Raw genomic sequence first — 16281 nt, forward strand, 5'->3', positions numbered from 1 at the left:
ATTGGGCTATTAAAGAGCTCAATTATGATTTCAAACTTGTCGGTGAGAAGAGGTTATTTGAAATTAGCTCACTCGATGAATGGAGAACCCAAGCCTACGAGAATGCCAAATTATTTAAAGAAAAAGTTAAAAGATGGCATGACAAAAGAATACAAAAGCGTGAGTTTAATGTAGGTGATTATGTATTGCTATACAACTCTCGTTTAAGATTTTTTGCAGGAAAACTTCTATCTAAATGGGAAGGTCCTTACGTTATCGAGGAGGTCTATCTTCCGGTGCCATAAAAATCAACAACTTCGAAGGCACAAATCCGAAGGTGGTGAACGGTCAAAAATTAAACATTATATCTCAGGTAATCCTATTGAAACCGTAACCCCGGAGGAATACATAAGGGACACTTTCCGGAATGTTTCAGACTCCGAAAAGGAATAGGTATGTGGTACGGTAAGTAAACCGACTCCAAAACAGTTCTAATGGCAATTTTCTTCCGTTTTGGAATATTTAGAAAAATAGAAAAATAAGAAGCAGTCCGGGAAGGACACGAGGGCTCCACGAGGGTGGAGGGCGCGCCCCCTGCCTCGTGGGCACCTCGTGTGCTCTCCGGACTCCGTTTTCTTACACGTTACATATTTTGGTCGTTAAAAATTCATTATATAATCTCCCGAAGGTTTTGACCACCGTATCACGCAAATATCTCTCGTCTTTGTTTCGAGCTGTTTTCTGTCAGGGTTGTCAAGGCCAGGCATTATGTCGTCTCCCTCCTCCTCCAACCATGAGGGCAACGATGCTTGGCTAATGAAGACAGAGCTGAAGAGAGAAGAACCCATGGAGATCAACAAGGATGAAGGGATCAAGAAGGCCACGGAGGACCAAGTTCCGGCAATAGAAGACATCCTTCAACTTGATCACAATCTTCTTACCCCAACTAAGATCGAAGCTTTCAAGATGATTGAGTTAGCTCGTATACAAAATGAGTATCTCACACGTGAAAATATTTTGTTGAAGGAGCATATCATCGCACTCAAAGGCATTATCCGCAAGTTACAAGACCTCCTACGCTCGATGTGCGACTATCCATCATCAACAACTCCACCTTCTTCACCAACAAAGAAGAACTGAGTATCTGGTATGGGCACTCCCCTTGGCAACTGCGAAACTTGGGGGAGTGCCCCAGTATCGTATCACCATCACTTTTATCTTTACCGCTTTTATAAGTTTGATCCTTTTGATAATATTTTGATCTAGTAGAATAAAAGTTCTTAGTATGATCTAGTTGTGAGTTTTGCTTTATGATCCTTCTATGTAATCAAGTCCATGAGCTATATATAATAAAGATTAGTGTTGAGTCAAGGGCTTGTTTTGCCATGATCTTGAGTGAATAAAATAAAAGAGAAAGAATAAAAAGAAATAAAAGAGATCATATGGATCTTATGGAGAGTAATGAGCTCACATATAAAGAGTATGATGATTAAAAGTTGTTGAGAGTTGACAAACATAGTTTTGGTCATCGTTGCAATTAATAAGAAATAATAAAGAAAGAGAGGTCTTCACATATAAATATACTATCTTGGACACTTTTATGATTGTGAGCACTCATTAAAATATGACATGCTAAAGAGTTGACGTTGGACAAGGAAGACAACGTAATGGGTTATGTTTCCTTACATTTGAGATAAATTATATTGTCATGGATCATCCCACATGATTGAGCTTACCTTTCCCCTCATGCTAGCCAAATTCTTTGCACCAAGTATAGATACTACTTGTGCTTCCAAATACCCTTAAACCCAGTTTTGCCATGAGAATCCACCATATCTACCTATGGATTGAGCAAGATCCTTCAAGTAAGTTGTCATCGGTGCAAGCAATAAAAAATTGCTCTCTAAATATGTATGATTGATTGGTGTGGAGGAAATAAGCTTTATACGATCTTGTGATGTGGAAGAAATAAAAGCGACGGACTGCATAATAAAGGTCTATATCACAAGTGGCAATATAAAGTGACGTTCTTTCGCATTAAGATTTTGTGCATCCAACCATAAAAGCGCATGACAACCTCTGCTTCCCTCTGTGAAGGGCTTATCTTTTACTTTTATCTCCTACCTTACATAAGAGTCATGGTGATCCTCACCTTTTCTTTTTACATTTTATCCTATGGCAAGCACAATATATTGGAAAGATCCTGGTATATATGGCTAATTGGATGTGAGTGTTCATGAACTATTATTGTTGACATTACCCTTGAGGTAAAACGTTGGAAGGCAAAACTATAAGCCCCTATCTTTCTCTGTGTCCAATTAAAACTCCATACCCATAAGTATTGCGTGAGTGTCACAAATTATGAAAGACTATATGATAGTTGAGTATGTGGACTTGCTGAAAAGCTCTTATATTGACTCTTTCCTATGTTATGATAAATTGCAATTGCTTCAATGACTGAGATTATAGTTTGTTAGTTTTCAATGAAGTTTATGATTCATACTTGAAATTGTGATTTAATTGTTACTCTAGCATAAGAGATCATATGACAAGAATTATATAAGTTGATGTTCTAAGAATGATCATGATGCCCTCATGTCCGTATTTTATTTTTATCGACACCTCTATCTCTAAACATGTGGACATATTTTTCGATTTCGGCTTTCATTTAAGGACACGCGAGATCTAAGCTTGGGGGAGTTGATATGTCCATTTTGCATCATGCTTTTATATTGATATCTATTGCATTATGGGTTGTTATTACACATTATGTCACAATACTTATGCCTATTCTCTCTTATTTTACAAGGTTTACATAAAGAGGGAGAATGCCGGTGATACGTCTCCAACGTATCTATAATTTTTGATTGCTCCATGCTATATTATCTACTGTTTTGGACATCATTGGGCTTTATTATCCACTTCTATATTATTTTTGGGACTAACCTATTAACCGGAGGCCCAGCCCAGAATTGCTGTTTTTTTGCCTATTTCAGTGTTTTGGAGAAACAGAATATCAAACGGAGTCCAAACGGAATGAAACCTTCGGAAACGTGATTTTCTCATCACATAAGATCCAGGAGACTTGGACCCTCCGTCAAGAAATCCACGAGGCGGTCACGAGGGTGGAGGGCGCCCCCCTAGGGCGTGTCCCCTGCCTCGTGGGCCCCTCGAAGCTCCACCGACGTACTTCTTCCTCCTATATATATCCACGTACCCCCAAACGATCGGGGACGGAGCCAAAAACATAATTCCACCGCCACAACTTTCTGTATCCAAGAGATCCAATCTTGGGGCCTGTTCCGAAGCTCCGCCGGAGGGGGCATCGATCACAGAGGGCTTCTACATGATCATCCAAGCCCCTCCGATGAAGTTTGAGTAGTTTACTTCAGACCTACGGGTCCATAGTTAGTAGCTAGATGGCTTCTTCTCTCTTTTTGGATCTCAATACAATGTTCTCCCCCTCTCTCATGGAGATCTATTCAATGTAATCTTCTTTTTGCGGTGTGTTTGTTGAGACCGCTGAATTGTGGGTTTATGATCAAGTCTATCTATGAATAATATTTGAATCTTCTCTGAATTCTTTTATGTATGATTGGTTATCTTTGCAAGTCTCTTCGAATTATCAGTTTGGTTTGGCCTACTAGATTGGTTGTTCTTGCCATGGGAGAAGTGCTTAGCTTTGGGTTCGATCTTGCGGTGTCCTTTCCCAGTGACAGAAGGGGCAGCAAGGCACGTATTGTATCATTGCCATCGAGGATAACAAGATGGGGTTTTTATCATATTGCATGAAACTATCCCTCTACATCATGTCATCTTGCTTAAGGCGTTACTCTGTTTTTAACTTAATACTCTAGATGCATGCTGGATAGCGGTCGATGAGTGGAGTAATAGTAGTAGATGCAGGCAGGAGTCGGTCTACTTGTCTCGGACGTGATGCCTATATACATGATCATACCTAGATATTCTCATAACTATGCTCAATTCTGTCAATTGCTCAACAGTAATTTGTTCACCCACCGTAGAATACTTATGGTCTTGAGAGAAGCCACTAGTGAAACCTATGGCCCCGGGTCTCTTTCTCATCATATCAATCTCCATCACTTTATTATTGATTTGCTTTTACTTTGCTTTTATTTTACTTTGCATCTTTATCACAAAAATACCAAAAATATTATTTATCATCTCTATCATATCTCACTTTCGTAAGTGACCGTGAAGGGATTGACAACCCCTAAGCGCGTTGGTTGCGTTGAGCTATTGTTTTTGTGTAGGTACGAGGGACTTACGCTACTTTGCTGCACCATCCTCTCCTCTTCGGGGAAATCCAACGCAGTGCTCAAGAGGTAGCAGCCGGCAGCTGGGATTCTGAGCTGGAAAAGGAGAAAATATTAGAGACCTATTCTGCACAGCTCCAAAAGTCCTGAAACGTCACGGAAGTCATTTTTGGAATATATATATAAAATACTGAGCGCAAGAAGTTCCGCAGGGGGGCCGCACCCTGCCCACGAGGGTGGGGGCACGCCCCCTACCTCGTGGGCCCCCTGGTGGCCCTCCGATGCCCATCTTCTGCTATATGGAGTCTTTCGATGAGGAAAAAATCATAAGCCAGCTTTCAAGACGAAACTCCGCCGCCACGAGGCGGAACCTTGGCGGAAGGAATCTAGGGCTCCGGCGGAGCTGTTCTGTCGGGGAAACTTCCCTCCGAGAGGGGGAAATCATCGCCATCGTCATCACCAACGATCCTCTCATCAGGAGGGAGTCAATCTCCATCAACATCTTCACCAGCATCATCTCCTCTCAAACCCTAGTTCATCTCTTGTATCCAGTTCTTGTCTCCAAATCTGGGATTGGTACATGTGGGTTGCTAGTAGTGTTAATTACTCCTTGTAGTTGATGCTAGTTGATTTATTTGGTGGAAGATCATATGTTCAGATCCTATATGCATATTAATACCCCTCTGATTATGAACATGAATATGCTTTGTGAGTAGTTACGTTTGTTCCTGAGGACATGGGAGAAGTCTTTATATTAGTAGTCATGTGAATTTGGTATTCGTTTGATATTTTGATGAGATGTATGTTGTCTCTCCTCTAGTGGTGTTATGTGAACGTCGACTACATGACACTTCACCTTTATTTGGGCCTAGAGGAAGGCATTGGGAAGTAATAAGTAGATGATGGGTTGCTAGAGTGACAGAAGCTTAAACCCTAGTTTATGCGTTGCTTCGTAAGGGGCTGATTTGGATCCATATGTTTCATGCTATGGTTAGGTTTACCTTAATACTTTTGTTGTAGTTGTGTATGCCTGCAATAGAGGTTAATCATAAGTGGGATGCTTGTCCAAGTATGGTCAGCACCCAAGCACCGGTCCACCCACATACCAGAATATCAAAGTATCGAATGCGAATCATATGAACGTGATGAAAACTAGCTTGATGATAATTCCCATGTGTCCTCAGGAGCGCTTTTCTCTAAATAAGAATTTGTCCAGGCTTGTCCTTTGCTACAAAAGGGATTGGGCCACCTTGCTACACTTTATTTACTTTTGTTACTTGTTGCTCGTTACCAATTATCTTATCACAAAACTATTTGTTACCTATAATTTCAATGCTTGCAGAGAATACCTTGCTGAAAACCGCTTATCATTTCCTTCTGCTCCTCATTGGGTTCGACACTCTTACTTATCGAAAGGACTACGATAGATCCCCTATACTTGTGGGTCATCAACCATCCAAGATTGCCTCGTTTGTATTCAGCAAAAAAAACCCAGGAAACTTTTGTGCTTACATTTGATTCAGGAAAGGCCTCATACACATTGATCACAACCCTACCACAGGGGTTTTGGAGCATCTGGGCTTTGATGGGCATAACTCCATCCTTTCCACCAATACATGTTTTCTATACTTCTTAATGATGTCCCTAGAAAGAAATTCATTGTCGTCGTGGGATCATACAACGAGGTAACAATCTCACATCTCCTCTTTGTCACTGCCTACCTCCTCCCATGTGTCGCTAATAAAGCCTATCAATCGAACTTGCTCAAGCTCCCCTCACAATCCCAAACATAGAATTGCCCATAATCTAGTACATTGGTGACACTCTGCTATTAATCCCACTGGCAATTATGTTGCCTCAAAGGCATTTCATAATCTTATTATGGTCAACCACTGTTATCAGTCAACTTTCAAAAGGCATGCCTCCTTCCTAGCAACGTCTCTTATGGAAAAACGCTTAATCTTACTAATCTTTTTGGTTGGCGGTGGGTAGTTTCCCCTTCACATACCTTGCCCCCCTCTTGGTCTGAATAAGCCAAGAACCAGGAACTACGCCTCTTGTTGAGAGTGTCAGCTCCTGCTAATCTTTCCTCCTCCTTGGTTGCATAATCTTAATTACTCTGGCCGTAAAGAAATATAAGAGAGTTTAGATCTCTACTTTAGTGATCTAAACACTCTTATTATGGAGGGAGTACTAAATATATTCTTAGGTCTACCAACCTTCTTCCTCAACACCCTCAAGATGTCATTGACCCCATTGATAAATTCAGATGCACCATTTAAGGGGGAAAAGGATACCTCTGGTAATCCTAAACCATTGGCAGTTTAGGATTTAGTTTGCCAAAGGATAAAGGTGGATTTGGAATAGTAAACCTCCCCATTCATATTGTCTCTATTTTTCTCAACTCAGAATATAAATGTGCAGTCTTTGCTCGACTACCTAGCTCTAGCCTTCCAAATGTATCAAAGGATAGGCTCAACACTAGAGACATGCCTCTTAAGGAAAACATTCTAGCTATAAATAACCATTGATATGTCCTTTGCTCTAATGATACAGTTGAAACAAGGGATGATCTCTTCAATGTGATTGATTAGGTCTCTTACAATATCTATCTGATATTATTCTATTTTTCAAATTAAGAGGTCGCCCCCACCCCTTAGTTTCATTGTTGAAATCAGATGAAACAACAGAGGACCAAAAGCCTGGTATCATTCTTTGCACAAACCATCTTAATTTTTAATTTTGCATACCCATCCATCGGGTACTGAGCAAGCAAGTGACCTCCAAATCTATAGACCCTAGGCCACCATGGCGAGTGAATTGTAGAAAACCACCACATTGAAGCGTCGTGTTGCAGAAAAGACTCTTCTACGAAATTGTGCTAGAAAACACTGATTTTTGTCCTAATCATTTGCAGAAACCACCTAACCTTCTGTTCGAGCATTTTAACCTCTATTATGACACGTGGGTCCCGCATTTGATGACGTGGCATACCGTTTCGTGATAGACACCGTTAGACTGGTATTTTTCCAAAAAGAACCTTCCTCCCAATCCCTCCCCTGCCCGATCCAGATCGCCACCAGGCTTCCCTCCTCGCTCCAGCTGATGTCGTCGCCGGCGGCGTGCGTGCAGGGACATGGCAAAGTGCGCCAGAGAGGGATGCCGGGGACGTGGAGCAGCTGCTCCGGCTGGGCCACCGGACCTCACGCTACTCCGCCGTGAGCAGGTCATCCGGGAGCAGCGTCAGGGCTCGTTTACGCAACTGCCTGGTGTGGCGACCTGCCGGAGTTGCAGGACGCATGCGCCCTCCTCGCCGTGTCGGAGCTGTAGGACGCTCTCCCTGCCGATGAGCTCGTTGCCGGAGCCGGCCGACATTGGTCTAGCGAGCTCGAGGGCGTCCCAGCTCCTGCGTGCAGAGTGGCCGAGCTCCAAGTGCCGCATAGCCCTGTTCTGGAGGTGCCGCACACGGCGCGGTGGAGCTCGAATGTCGCCGCGGCCACGGCGGGCGACACCATGCCCGTCCAGCTCCTTCCCGCTACTGCTTGCCACTGTCGCGCCTTCCCGCTGGTGGTTGCTGCTGCTGCTCCTTCCCACTGCTGCTGGTTGCCGCTGCTGCTCCTTCCCGTTGCTTGCCGTCGCCACCGCAGCTCCTTTCCCGATGCTGCTGCTCCTTGCCATTGCTACTTAATACTACTCCTTGCAGTTGATGCTCTGCTCCGGCAGCCACGGTACCAAGGTCCAGGCAGCAGCAGCACGAAATTCTCGCCGGCATCGGAGCTGACCTGGGCGAGCGCAGGGGTGGGGGAAGGGGGTGACTGAGTTGTGACGGGCATGGCCGTGGTGGTTCGATGGAGGCTTGGCGGCGGCGACGCTGGTGAGAGTGGCATGGCCGTGGTGGCTCGGGAGAGAGAGAGTTCATGGAAGGAGATGGAGAGAAGAAAGAGAGAAAATCCATGGTGGGAGTTGATTGCCTTTTGTTTTTTGATTGAAGGGTGTCCTTGTAAAACTAAAGGGACTGATTTGTAAATCCAAAAAATCCCTCATCTAACGTCGTCTACCACGAAAGTTGTGCCATGTCATCAAATGCGGGACCCACATGTCATAATAGAGGTTAAAGTGGTTTCTACAGATGATTAGGACAAAAATCAATGCTTTCTGGCACAAATTCGTAGAAGGGTCTTTTCTGCAACACGACGCTTCAATATGGTGGTTTTCTACAATTCACTCCCACCATGGCATATGGATTGGCAGCCAATTAACAGGATGATATCTATGAGTTATAGCCTTGTTCAATCTATTTTATTAAAAGGTTCTTTAGAAATCTCAAAGAAAGTCATCATATATTATGCGATGTTGCTTAAGCCAGACTCTATAAAACTAATTTACAACCTGCAGGCCAAATACCCTACTTGTTTTCTAACCAGCCCAAACTTGTCCAATCCAAAAGAAACAATTTCACTTTTACGAAAGGAATCGTCAGACCTGGAAAATGTTCAAAACAGCACTGATACAATCCAATGAGCTGAGCAGTAAACGATTACGAACAAACACAATTAAAGATCTGAAATTGACAAGTTGGTTACCACTTTATGCCTACAGCAATAACGGACCCTGGTACTCCATGCTCAAGGAACATCACAATAAACGGCAGAATTGAGAACCTGGGACACCGCCATGGATATCTCCAAGCCACGGCAGCTAGGATAAACAAGCTTCGATCGTAGGTGGCCACGGCTGATGGTAGGCGTACTCCGTGGCGTGGTGCTTGTTCTGGAGCGCGGCGTACTCCCCGTCGTCGTGCAAGACGGAAGAGGTGAACTCGGCGGCGTCCTTGTCCAGAGTAAGAACAATGTTGTATCCGGCCGTCCAGTAGGCGAACCCGTCGTCGCTCCCTGCGAAGTAGACGGTACCCAATCCGCAGTCTGTAGTGCTGCCGCGTCCGGCGCCGGAGGTCCAGCGGTCCCCGCGAGCGGACGAGAAGGCGCAGGCCCTGAGTCCCTGACGATACGATGCCCACGGCGATAGAGCGCGCACGTCACCCTGAAGTTTGACATGCTGAAGCGCGTGCCCGCGGCCTCGTCGTCGTCGTCGTCGCCGTCGAGGAGGAAGGCACCCAGGAAGTCCCCACCATGGAACCATGCTGAGTCAGGGAGCACCCTGTAGCGCCGCGTCAGGGGATCGCATATGACGAGGCGTTGCCACGCTGCGTCGAGGAGAGGAGGAGGAAGCCGCTCCGGCTGTCGACGAGCTCCCAGCAACAATCGCCATATTCCCCCCGTGGGAGGAAGTCGAGCGCGAGCTTCCGAGCGGCGACGGGGCGCGCCCACGGCGAGGAGGAGGGGACGAAGACAGGGTTACAGCCAGGCGGACGCGGGTGCTGGTAGCGCCCATCGACGCGGTAGTGGCTGGCAACGCAGGCGGACGACGCGCCGTGAAGAGAGCCGAACCTGCGGAGGACGCGGCCGTCGTCGCCCGCGATTATGCGGCGCCAGCGCCTGCAGGCGCACGCGGCGCGGACGAGGTGGAGATGCGAGTGGAGGCGCAGGAACACCCGCTCGAGAAGATCGTCGTGGATGGCGTCAATCTCGGTCGGCCACGCCGCTTTCCTCCGGGAATTCTTGCGCCGGCCGCCCCCCATGGCGACACGGCGAAAGATCTGTGCGTAACTTTGGGTTTGGGTTGAGATCCAAGAGAATCGGTCAAATCCAACTAATCATGCATGCATGCATCACCTCTTCTCAGACTTGTCAATTCTGCCGTTTGGTTACAACTTGCGCTATGTTTAATTTGCTTACAAAACTTGTAAAATACGGAATTGTGATCACATAACTTGTCATCTCGTGTATATACGGTGACTTCGTCTATATCCCGTGCTTAGGTGCCATGCCTATGGGGCAGTGACAGAAACAAATTGGCGCAACAAATGAGATAAAAAAGGGTGTGGTAGGTTCGAACTTACGACTTCATTTACTTTTTTTTTTGAGACAACGACTTCATTTACGTGAACGCACTAGCGAACCACTCAACCGAACACAGTTTCATGCATACGTGGAGATACATTTCTTTTACATTGAACACATTTTTTCTTCTCAATTCTGGTTTCCCAGGTTTGGCCAGAAAAACAGGTTTCCGAAAAAGCATTTTTCGCCAGAATTTTTTAAATGAAATTCGATTTTAAAACACGCGTCAAAATGTATAATGTTTAACCCAAAACGTACACAAACTTGTTCACGAGCAAGATTTTTTTTATTCCGGTTGTTTTGGAAGGAGCTGCAAAATCCGGTTTTTGAAATATCTCAGACAATTCTGGGATTTTTCGCCCGAAATGTTGAATTAAAATTTTAATGTCTAAATATATTTATCTTAACACATTACTTTAAATTAGTGCTTCCTATACAGTGGTCAGCCCGACTCCTTCCCTATAGAAAAGTCGCGAGTCGAATTCATTGTTGCGGCACCGAGAGCAATATTTTAAATAACATTTTTTTATTTAAAATGAGAGTGGATAACACAAAATAATATTTCCCAAAAGACGGTCTGATATTGTATGCCCATATGAGGATTTAAGTTACGTTCATGTATTGTTAGACTAGTTTCTCTAGTTTAAATTCAAAATTTTCAGGCGCTCAATTTTTTCTCTTAATGGAAATTTGGTTAGAGAAAAATTATTTGGATACGAGTAAGTCGTCATTGCAAAAACATAAAATTCAGCATTTCTCTTTTTGACCACAAAAAGGTACTTGGTGGTGTGTTATTGGCTAAGTTACTCCAAAAAAAATTGCTTATGTGACAAGTAATTAATGAGAGGTGCTACAAGCTAATAAATGAAGTCATCTAAAATACTACTATTATGTTACTTTGCATTATGAAAATAGTAACTTAGGGTAGTGTCATATGCATAACACTAGTCTAAGTTACTGCCCACTATGACCAGCTTTAGGTGGTCATGGGTTCGAACCCATCGGCTGCAGCCTTTTTTATTTTATTTGAGGGCCATTGTTCGTAATTAAATAACCTTAAGGGCTATTGAGCAAAATAAAAAATGCATATGCAACACCCCGAAGAGATATCTGTCACTGGCAGGGGCCCATGCCTGTGTGGCATGCGACGCCAGCACGCAAACATCCGGAGTGACCGTATTTGCATCTAAACACAAATTAGCTTACTAAAAAACCGTATTTTTAAAATGTTAGTACCGAACTGTACATCCAACGCAAGTTCGGTGACTGGCGGTGATATTACCTCATTCTGATTTATAGCCGTGGGCCCATGTGATGCGCGCCACGTCCCAGGATCCACGGCGACGTCAGCGGCACGCTTTGATCGCCTCGCGTTCATAAATCCCAACAAAATCACTTTTTTTTAGGGAAACAAAATCACGCATTTGGAAGGGAATGACTATGTGTCAGTTGACTGAATCGTTTTCGTGACCAGTAAATTCTATCCGAACAGTTGGATCTTGATCCAACAGATCTGCAGTCATCTTTCACCTCAAACCCGATTCACACTGTTTATCTTTTTCCTCTGGCCGCCCTCCGGCCTAGGCCGAACCGCCAGCCTCTGCCGCCCCGCCCTCCCCTTGATCTCCCCCCACTGCCAGGCTTGCCGCCCCCCGGCCATCCCTCTAGCCTGCCCCCATCTAGTTTTCTTCTCCAGTGAAGCCACACCTCCGCACCATCCACCGCCGTCCACCACCGTCCTCACCCTAAACCCTATGATAGATAATGGGGTGATGACGGCGAGCCCCTTCCTTCTCTCCAACAAGGCCATTCCTTTTCCTTCCTTCACTCAAAATTAACTGACCCAAAACTAAAAAAGTCAGCTGACTGAAAATGTAGCTTATATGTATTTGGAATATGGATTTGTTCTCATCTAGATGAGAAAATAAGTATGTCACATCTAAGTAGTTTACTACACGATCAAGACCCTGAAACATTTGTGCAAACTGTTTGATCGCCCGCGCTGATTGTGCGTTGCTTGTGGGCTGTTTTTCCTCAGCCTACTTGTTTTTGTTTGTATGTCTGGGCCTATGCATTAGTCTGCACTAGAGAGTGTGGCTTTTTTTGTGTTGTTTTTTCAAGTGGGCTGGAGGTAGAATGCTAGAAATCCTACCAGAAACAGTACAAAGAAATCCTTCAAATTCCTATAGGATTTAATTCTATGAATCAAATAATCAACATAGAAAAAAATCTTAAGCACTCTCGTTCTCCAAAAATCCTATGAACCTCGTTTGAATCAAAGGAGTCCATAGTTTTCTTTTTCTTTTTTAACATAGTACGGACGCAGACATTCATATACTTATCCCTATGAACACACACATACACACCCTACCCCTGTGAGCACTTTCGAGAGACTGAGCTGGCACATCATCTTAAGATTAACGAACTCGTCACATACACCTTCATAGTCGACAGAAACCTCTTCTTTCACTGAACACACATCGAAGAAGGCCTAAAATAATTACAGAAAATTGTGAGCACCAAAATCTAGGACTTAAACTTTGATGAACCGGGATACTATCTCCTGCTAACTATCCAACCACAGTTTGTTTCGTGAGTCTGTAGCTGTTGGAGTGGTCATTTTCGCGCGCCCTGGTCGCAATGTAATCATGTGATGTAACCCGGCTAATTAGGTAGGTTCTGAATCAATGTGATCTCGTTCGCCTCTCGCCGTCTCAGCGACATACAGACAGTTGGTTCCAGGAATGCTGCGGCCCTGCCTGTTCCAGGAGTGAGACATCACCACAAATTGAGCGGTACGTATAGCTCAACTCAGCATCTGCATCTTTCTCTGTACAACGACACACAAAAAAACACATTTCTCGTGGGAAAATTTATCTTTCGTCACGAGAGAGGACTCCACAGTCCTCTGCTTCGTGAGACCCATGTACTACTACTACACTTCATCTGCAGCAACGCGACCGTACGTCGTTCCTCCGTTTGTTTGTTCCCCGGCGGCGGCGGGGGATAGGCTAGTAGACGGCGTGCCGGCACATGGGGCAGTGGGGCTTCCACAGCAGCCAGCTGTCGATGCACGCCAGGTGGAACACGTGGCCGCACGCCGGCAGCCTCTTTGCGCTCTCGCCGGCCTGGAACTCCTGAGCAGGACAAGAACATCAGCTCGTCAGCTAATCAATGGCACATTGGCGCTATACATCACTAGCTCGGACGAGAAGCTAGCTATAGCACTGACATGGAGGCAGATGGGGCAGGTGGTGTGGTGGCCTGCGCCCGCGGTCTCCTTGGTGAGCACCGTTGCCGGGAGGCTCTCGACGGCGGCCCTCCGCGCGGCCGTCACCGGACCAGAGCTCGGCTCGAACAGGCCGCCTCGGGAGGAATGGTGCTGCTGCAGCGCCTCGATCTGGCTGTCCAGCGCACCGCTGATGGTCGGGAATACCGAGCCGCGCAGAAGGCGGCCGGCCGCCACGCTCCTGAGCACCAGCCTCTGCAAAATGAACTCCATAAATTAATTGTTGATCTTGGTCAATGGCGATCCAATCTCCAACATGGCGACCTGCGAAGCGTACCGTGCGTTTGATGCGCTCGTCCATGGAGCAGTCGCCGCAGGTCCATATCCTGAGGAGGGAGTCGGCGAGCTCCACGGAGACGAGGGCGCCGGTGACCGCCCCGACGACCGCGCCCTGCAGCAGGGCGTCCTCGTTGACGAAGCCCCACAGGAGGCCGAGCATGCCGCCGATCACCGTACCGGCTGCACACAGTGCACCCCGGTTAATCAATCGGCATAAGATCGTTTAATTATGGCGGGAAAAAAAGAATGCATAACATGCATGTGCGGCCGCGCGTAAGTACCTGCGCCGAAGGCGGCGACGACCAGCGAGCGCGCCAGCCCGCCGGCTGCTCTTGTGGCCACGTCGAGCATGTTGCCGCTACGTTCTCGTACGAAGGACCAGAGTCTAAGGAGTTTGTGACGGACGTATTGCGATGGTCGTCGATGGAGATCGAGCACGCACGTGTAGCTATCGACACGGAGGCGGAATGGAGGAGCAGCCAGCGGACGCGTGCACCTATATATCCGGAGGGCCTGCGGTGTGCAGTAACACGCGGCAGCGGAATGTCGTTGCCCCGGGCGCTCCCCGTCGACGTCGAGGGCGGGCGAGGCGGCCCAAGCAAGCACGGATGGAGTTAAAGAGGGCATCTGATCTGAGGGTACTGAAGCAAGCGGGCGGACGAGGAGTACAGGACGTCAGGACCTTTCCCCGTCGCTGGGGGTTGGGGGCGTTGGTTGCGCTTTGCCCCGCCCGGCCGGGAACGGGACCGCGCCGCATGCATGCGCGTGCACGGATGGGAATGGGATTCGCTTTGCCGATTTTAGAGGGACGATGCAGAGAGTATCGAAGAAGCAGTGGATGCGCGAGACCTATGCTCTCATGTAGTACTACCTTGCACCCAACTACGTACGTCCAAGTTTGAGTTTGAGCGATCGCCGGCCAGACGACAGCAACTTGTCGCCGCCCTGGCCGCTCCGCGTCTACGTCGGGGACTGGCGAGGCGAGTCTCTGCTATGTACGGATAGAGCTTGGAGGAGGCAGGCATGATCAGCCAAGGCAGGCCGGTGCTCATTAATGAGCGGGCACACAAGGGACCTCTTATCTGCCCTACTGATATAGTGATATGTATCGCCTGCTGCGATCCTTTTTTTTTTTGAGTCTGGCTTTAAGCAAGACGATAGCTGAGTTAATTACAAGTACCACACTTTGAGCAGTTGTGATGAATGAATACCACTATTTCATTTTTTTGCAAGTCAGTATCACGTCTGAGGCTAATCGTTGCAAAACGGTTTAAGGACCGTATAACGTTGTATTGACGTTGTATCTGACCTCCCGGCCCCACCTGTCAGGTGACAAGCCGGCGAACCGGCGTTGTCGCTCGGGTGACTAGGACTAGCCCGGCTCGGTCGATCTATACGCCTGGGTCGTCGGACCCAACTCACTCCCCTCGAACCCTACTCCCCGCCCCGCTCGAGCTTCTCGCCCTCCGATTCGCCGTCGACCGCCACGCAATCCCCCGCCGCCACCGCGCCATCGTGCACGAGGATGAGAGCAGCGACGACTACTCCAGCCTGCAGTACATGAACTCCTCCGACAACGACGACATGCAGTACCGGGTGAGTGGTGGAGCGAGGGTTAGTGTTAGGGTTTCTGCTTTGGAGATTTGATCTTTGATTTGGGGGGTTTTGGATCATTTTGCTCCTGTAGATCCCTGCGAGCATTGAAGACTAAGACTACATGGGCATTGAGACTGGAACCATTGTTCCCTGTAAGCACCATGGGTTGCCATATGAGAGGCGTGTAGCCTTTGAGGGATTCGAGACGAGGAGGAGGTTCTTAGGCCCCGTTCAGAAGTCTTCCATAGGCCAGCTTCCTAAAATCGCTCCGAGAAGCCAGCCGAACGGATCTGCTCCGAGAAGCAGGCTTCGCGGAGACGAGGAATACGCAGTGCAATTTTTTCGGATTCGAGGAGCAGCGCCAGCCCAGCTTCGTGAAACAGAGAAGTAGGAGTTGATCAAATTTACATGGGAATGCCCTTCCGAAGTGAGGCTCGCGTACCATTTCGATCGCTACAACCGGCCCTCAACACATCGAAGCAAGGAGTTGGTCGAAATTACATGCCACTGCCCTTCCGAAGTGAATCTCACGTACCGTTTCAATCGCTCGAACCTGCTTCCCCAACCGAACTGGGCCAACATGACCTGGCCCAAACCCTGGCCGAACAGGCCTTAGCCTGATTTCCTGGGCTACCAGTCCATGCGTACGTGAGGAGCGAAGGATGTTCAACCGAACGAATCGCTGCTCCACTGAGAAGCTGGAGGCCAGCGAGAAGTTGGGAAGCCAGCTATTTCGGGAAGCCAGCGGAGATCCGAACGGGGCCTTAGTCTATGCTCTGAAAGTAAGATTGTGCAATTAGTAACCTCATAGTATTAAAAATGGTAGTAGTTTGGTCATAGTAAGATTTTGTTCTTGTGATTGTCATTCTTCAGCCAATTAGTAGTACTGATGCTGATCATT

The 16281-nt window shown here is 46.9% G+C and overlaps 1 protein-coding gene and 1 pseudogene across 1 annotated transcript; both read right to left on the reverse strand.

Moving 5' to 3' along the window:
• Positions 1 to 8837: 8837 nt before the first annotated feature.
• LOC125556516 lies at positions 8838 to 9941 on the reverse strand (annotated as a pseudogene).
• Positions 9942 to 12663: 2722 nt separating this feature from the next.
• LOC125556517 (NEP1-interacting protein 2-like) lies at positions 12664 to 14250 on the reverse strand. Its single transcript, XM_048719234.1, has 4 exons — positions 14066 to 14250; positions 13783 to 13964; positions 13449 to 13700; positions 12664 to 13353 (listed from the first exon to the last, which is right to left on the reverse strand). The coding sequence occupies exons 1-4, from the start codon at positions 14133 to 14135 to the stop codon at positions 13228 to 13230; spliced, it is 630 nt and encodes a 209-aa protein (XP_048575191.1). The 5' UTR covers positions 14136 to 14250; the 3' UTR covers positions 12664 to 13227.
• Positions 14251 to 16281: the final 2031 nt, after the last annotated feature.

Source organism: Triticum urartu, chromosome 5, assembly GCF_003073215.2.
Source record: "Triticum urartu cultivar G1812 chromosome 5, Tu2.1, whole genome shotgun sequence".
NCBI lineage: Eukaryota > Viridiplantae > Streptophyta > Magnoliopsida > Poales > Poaceae > Triticum > Triticum urartu.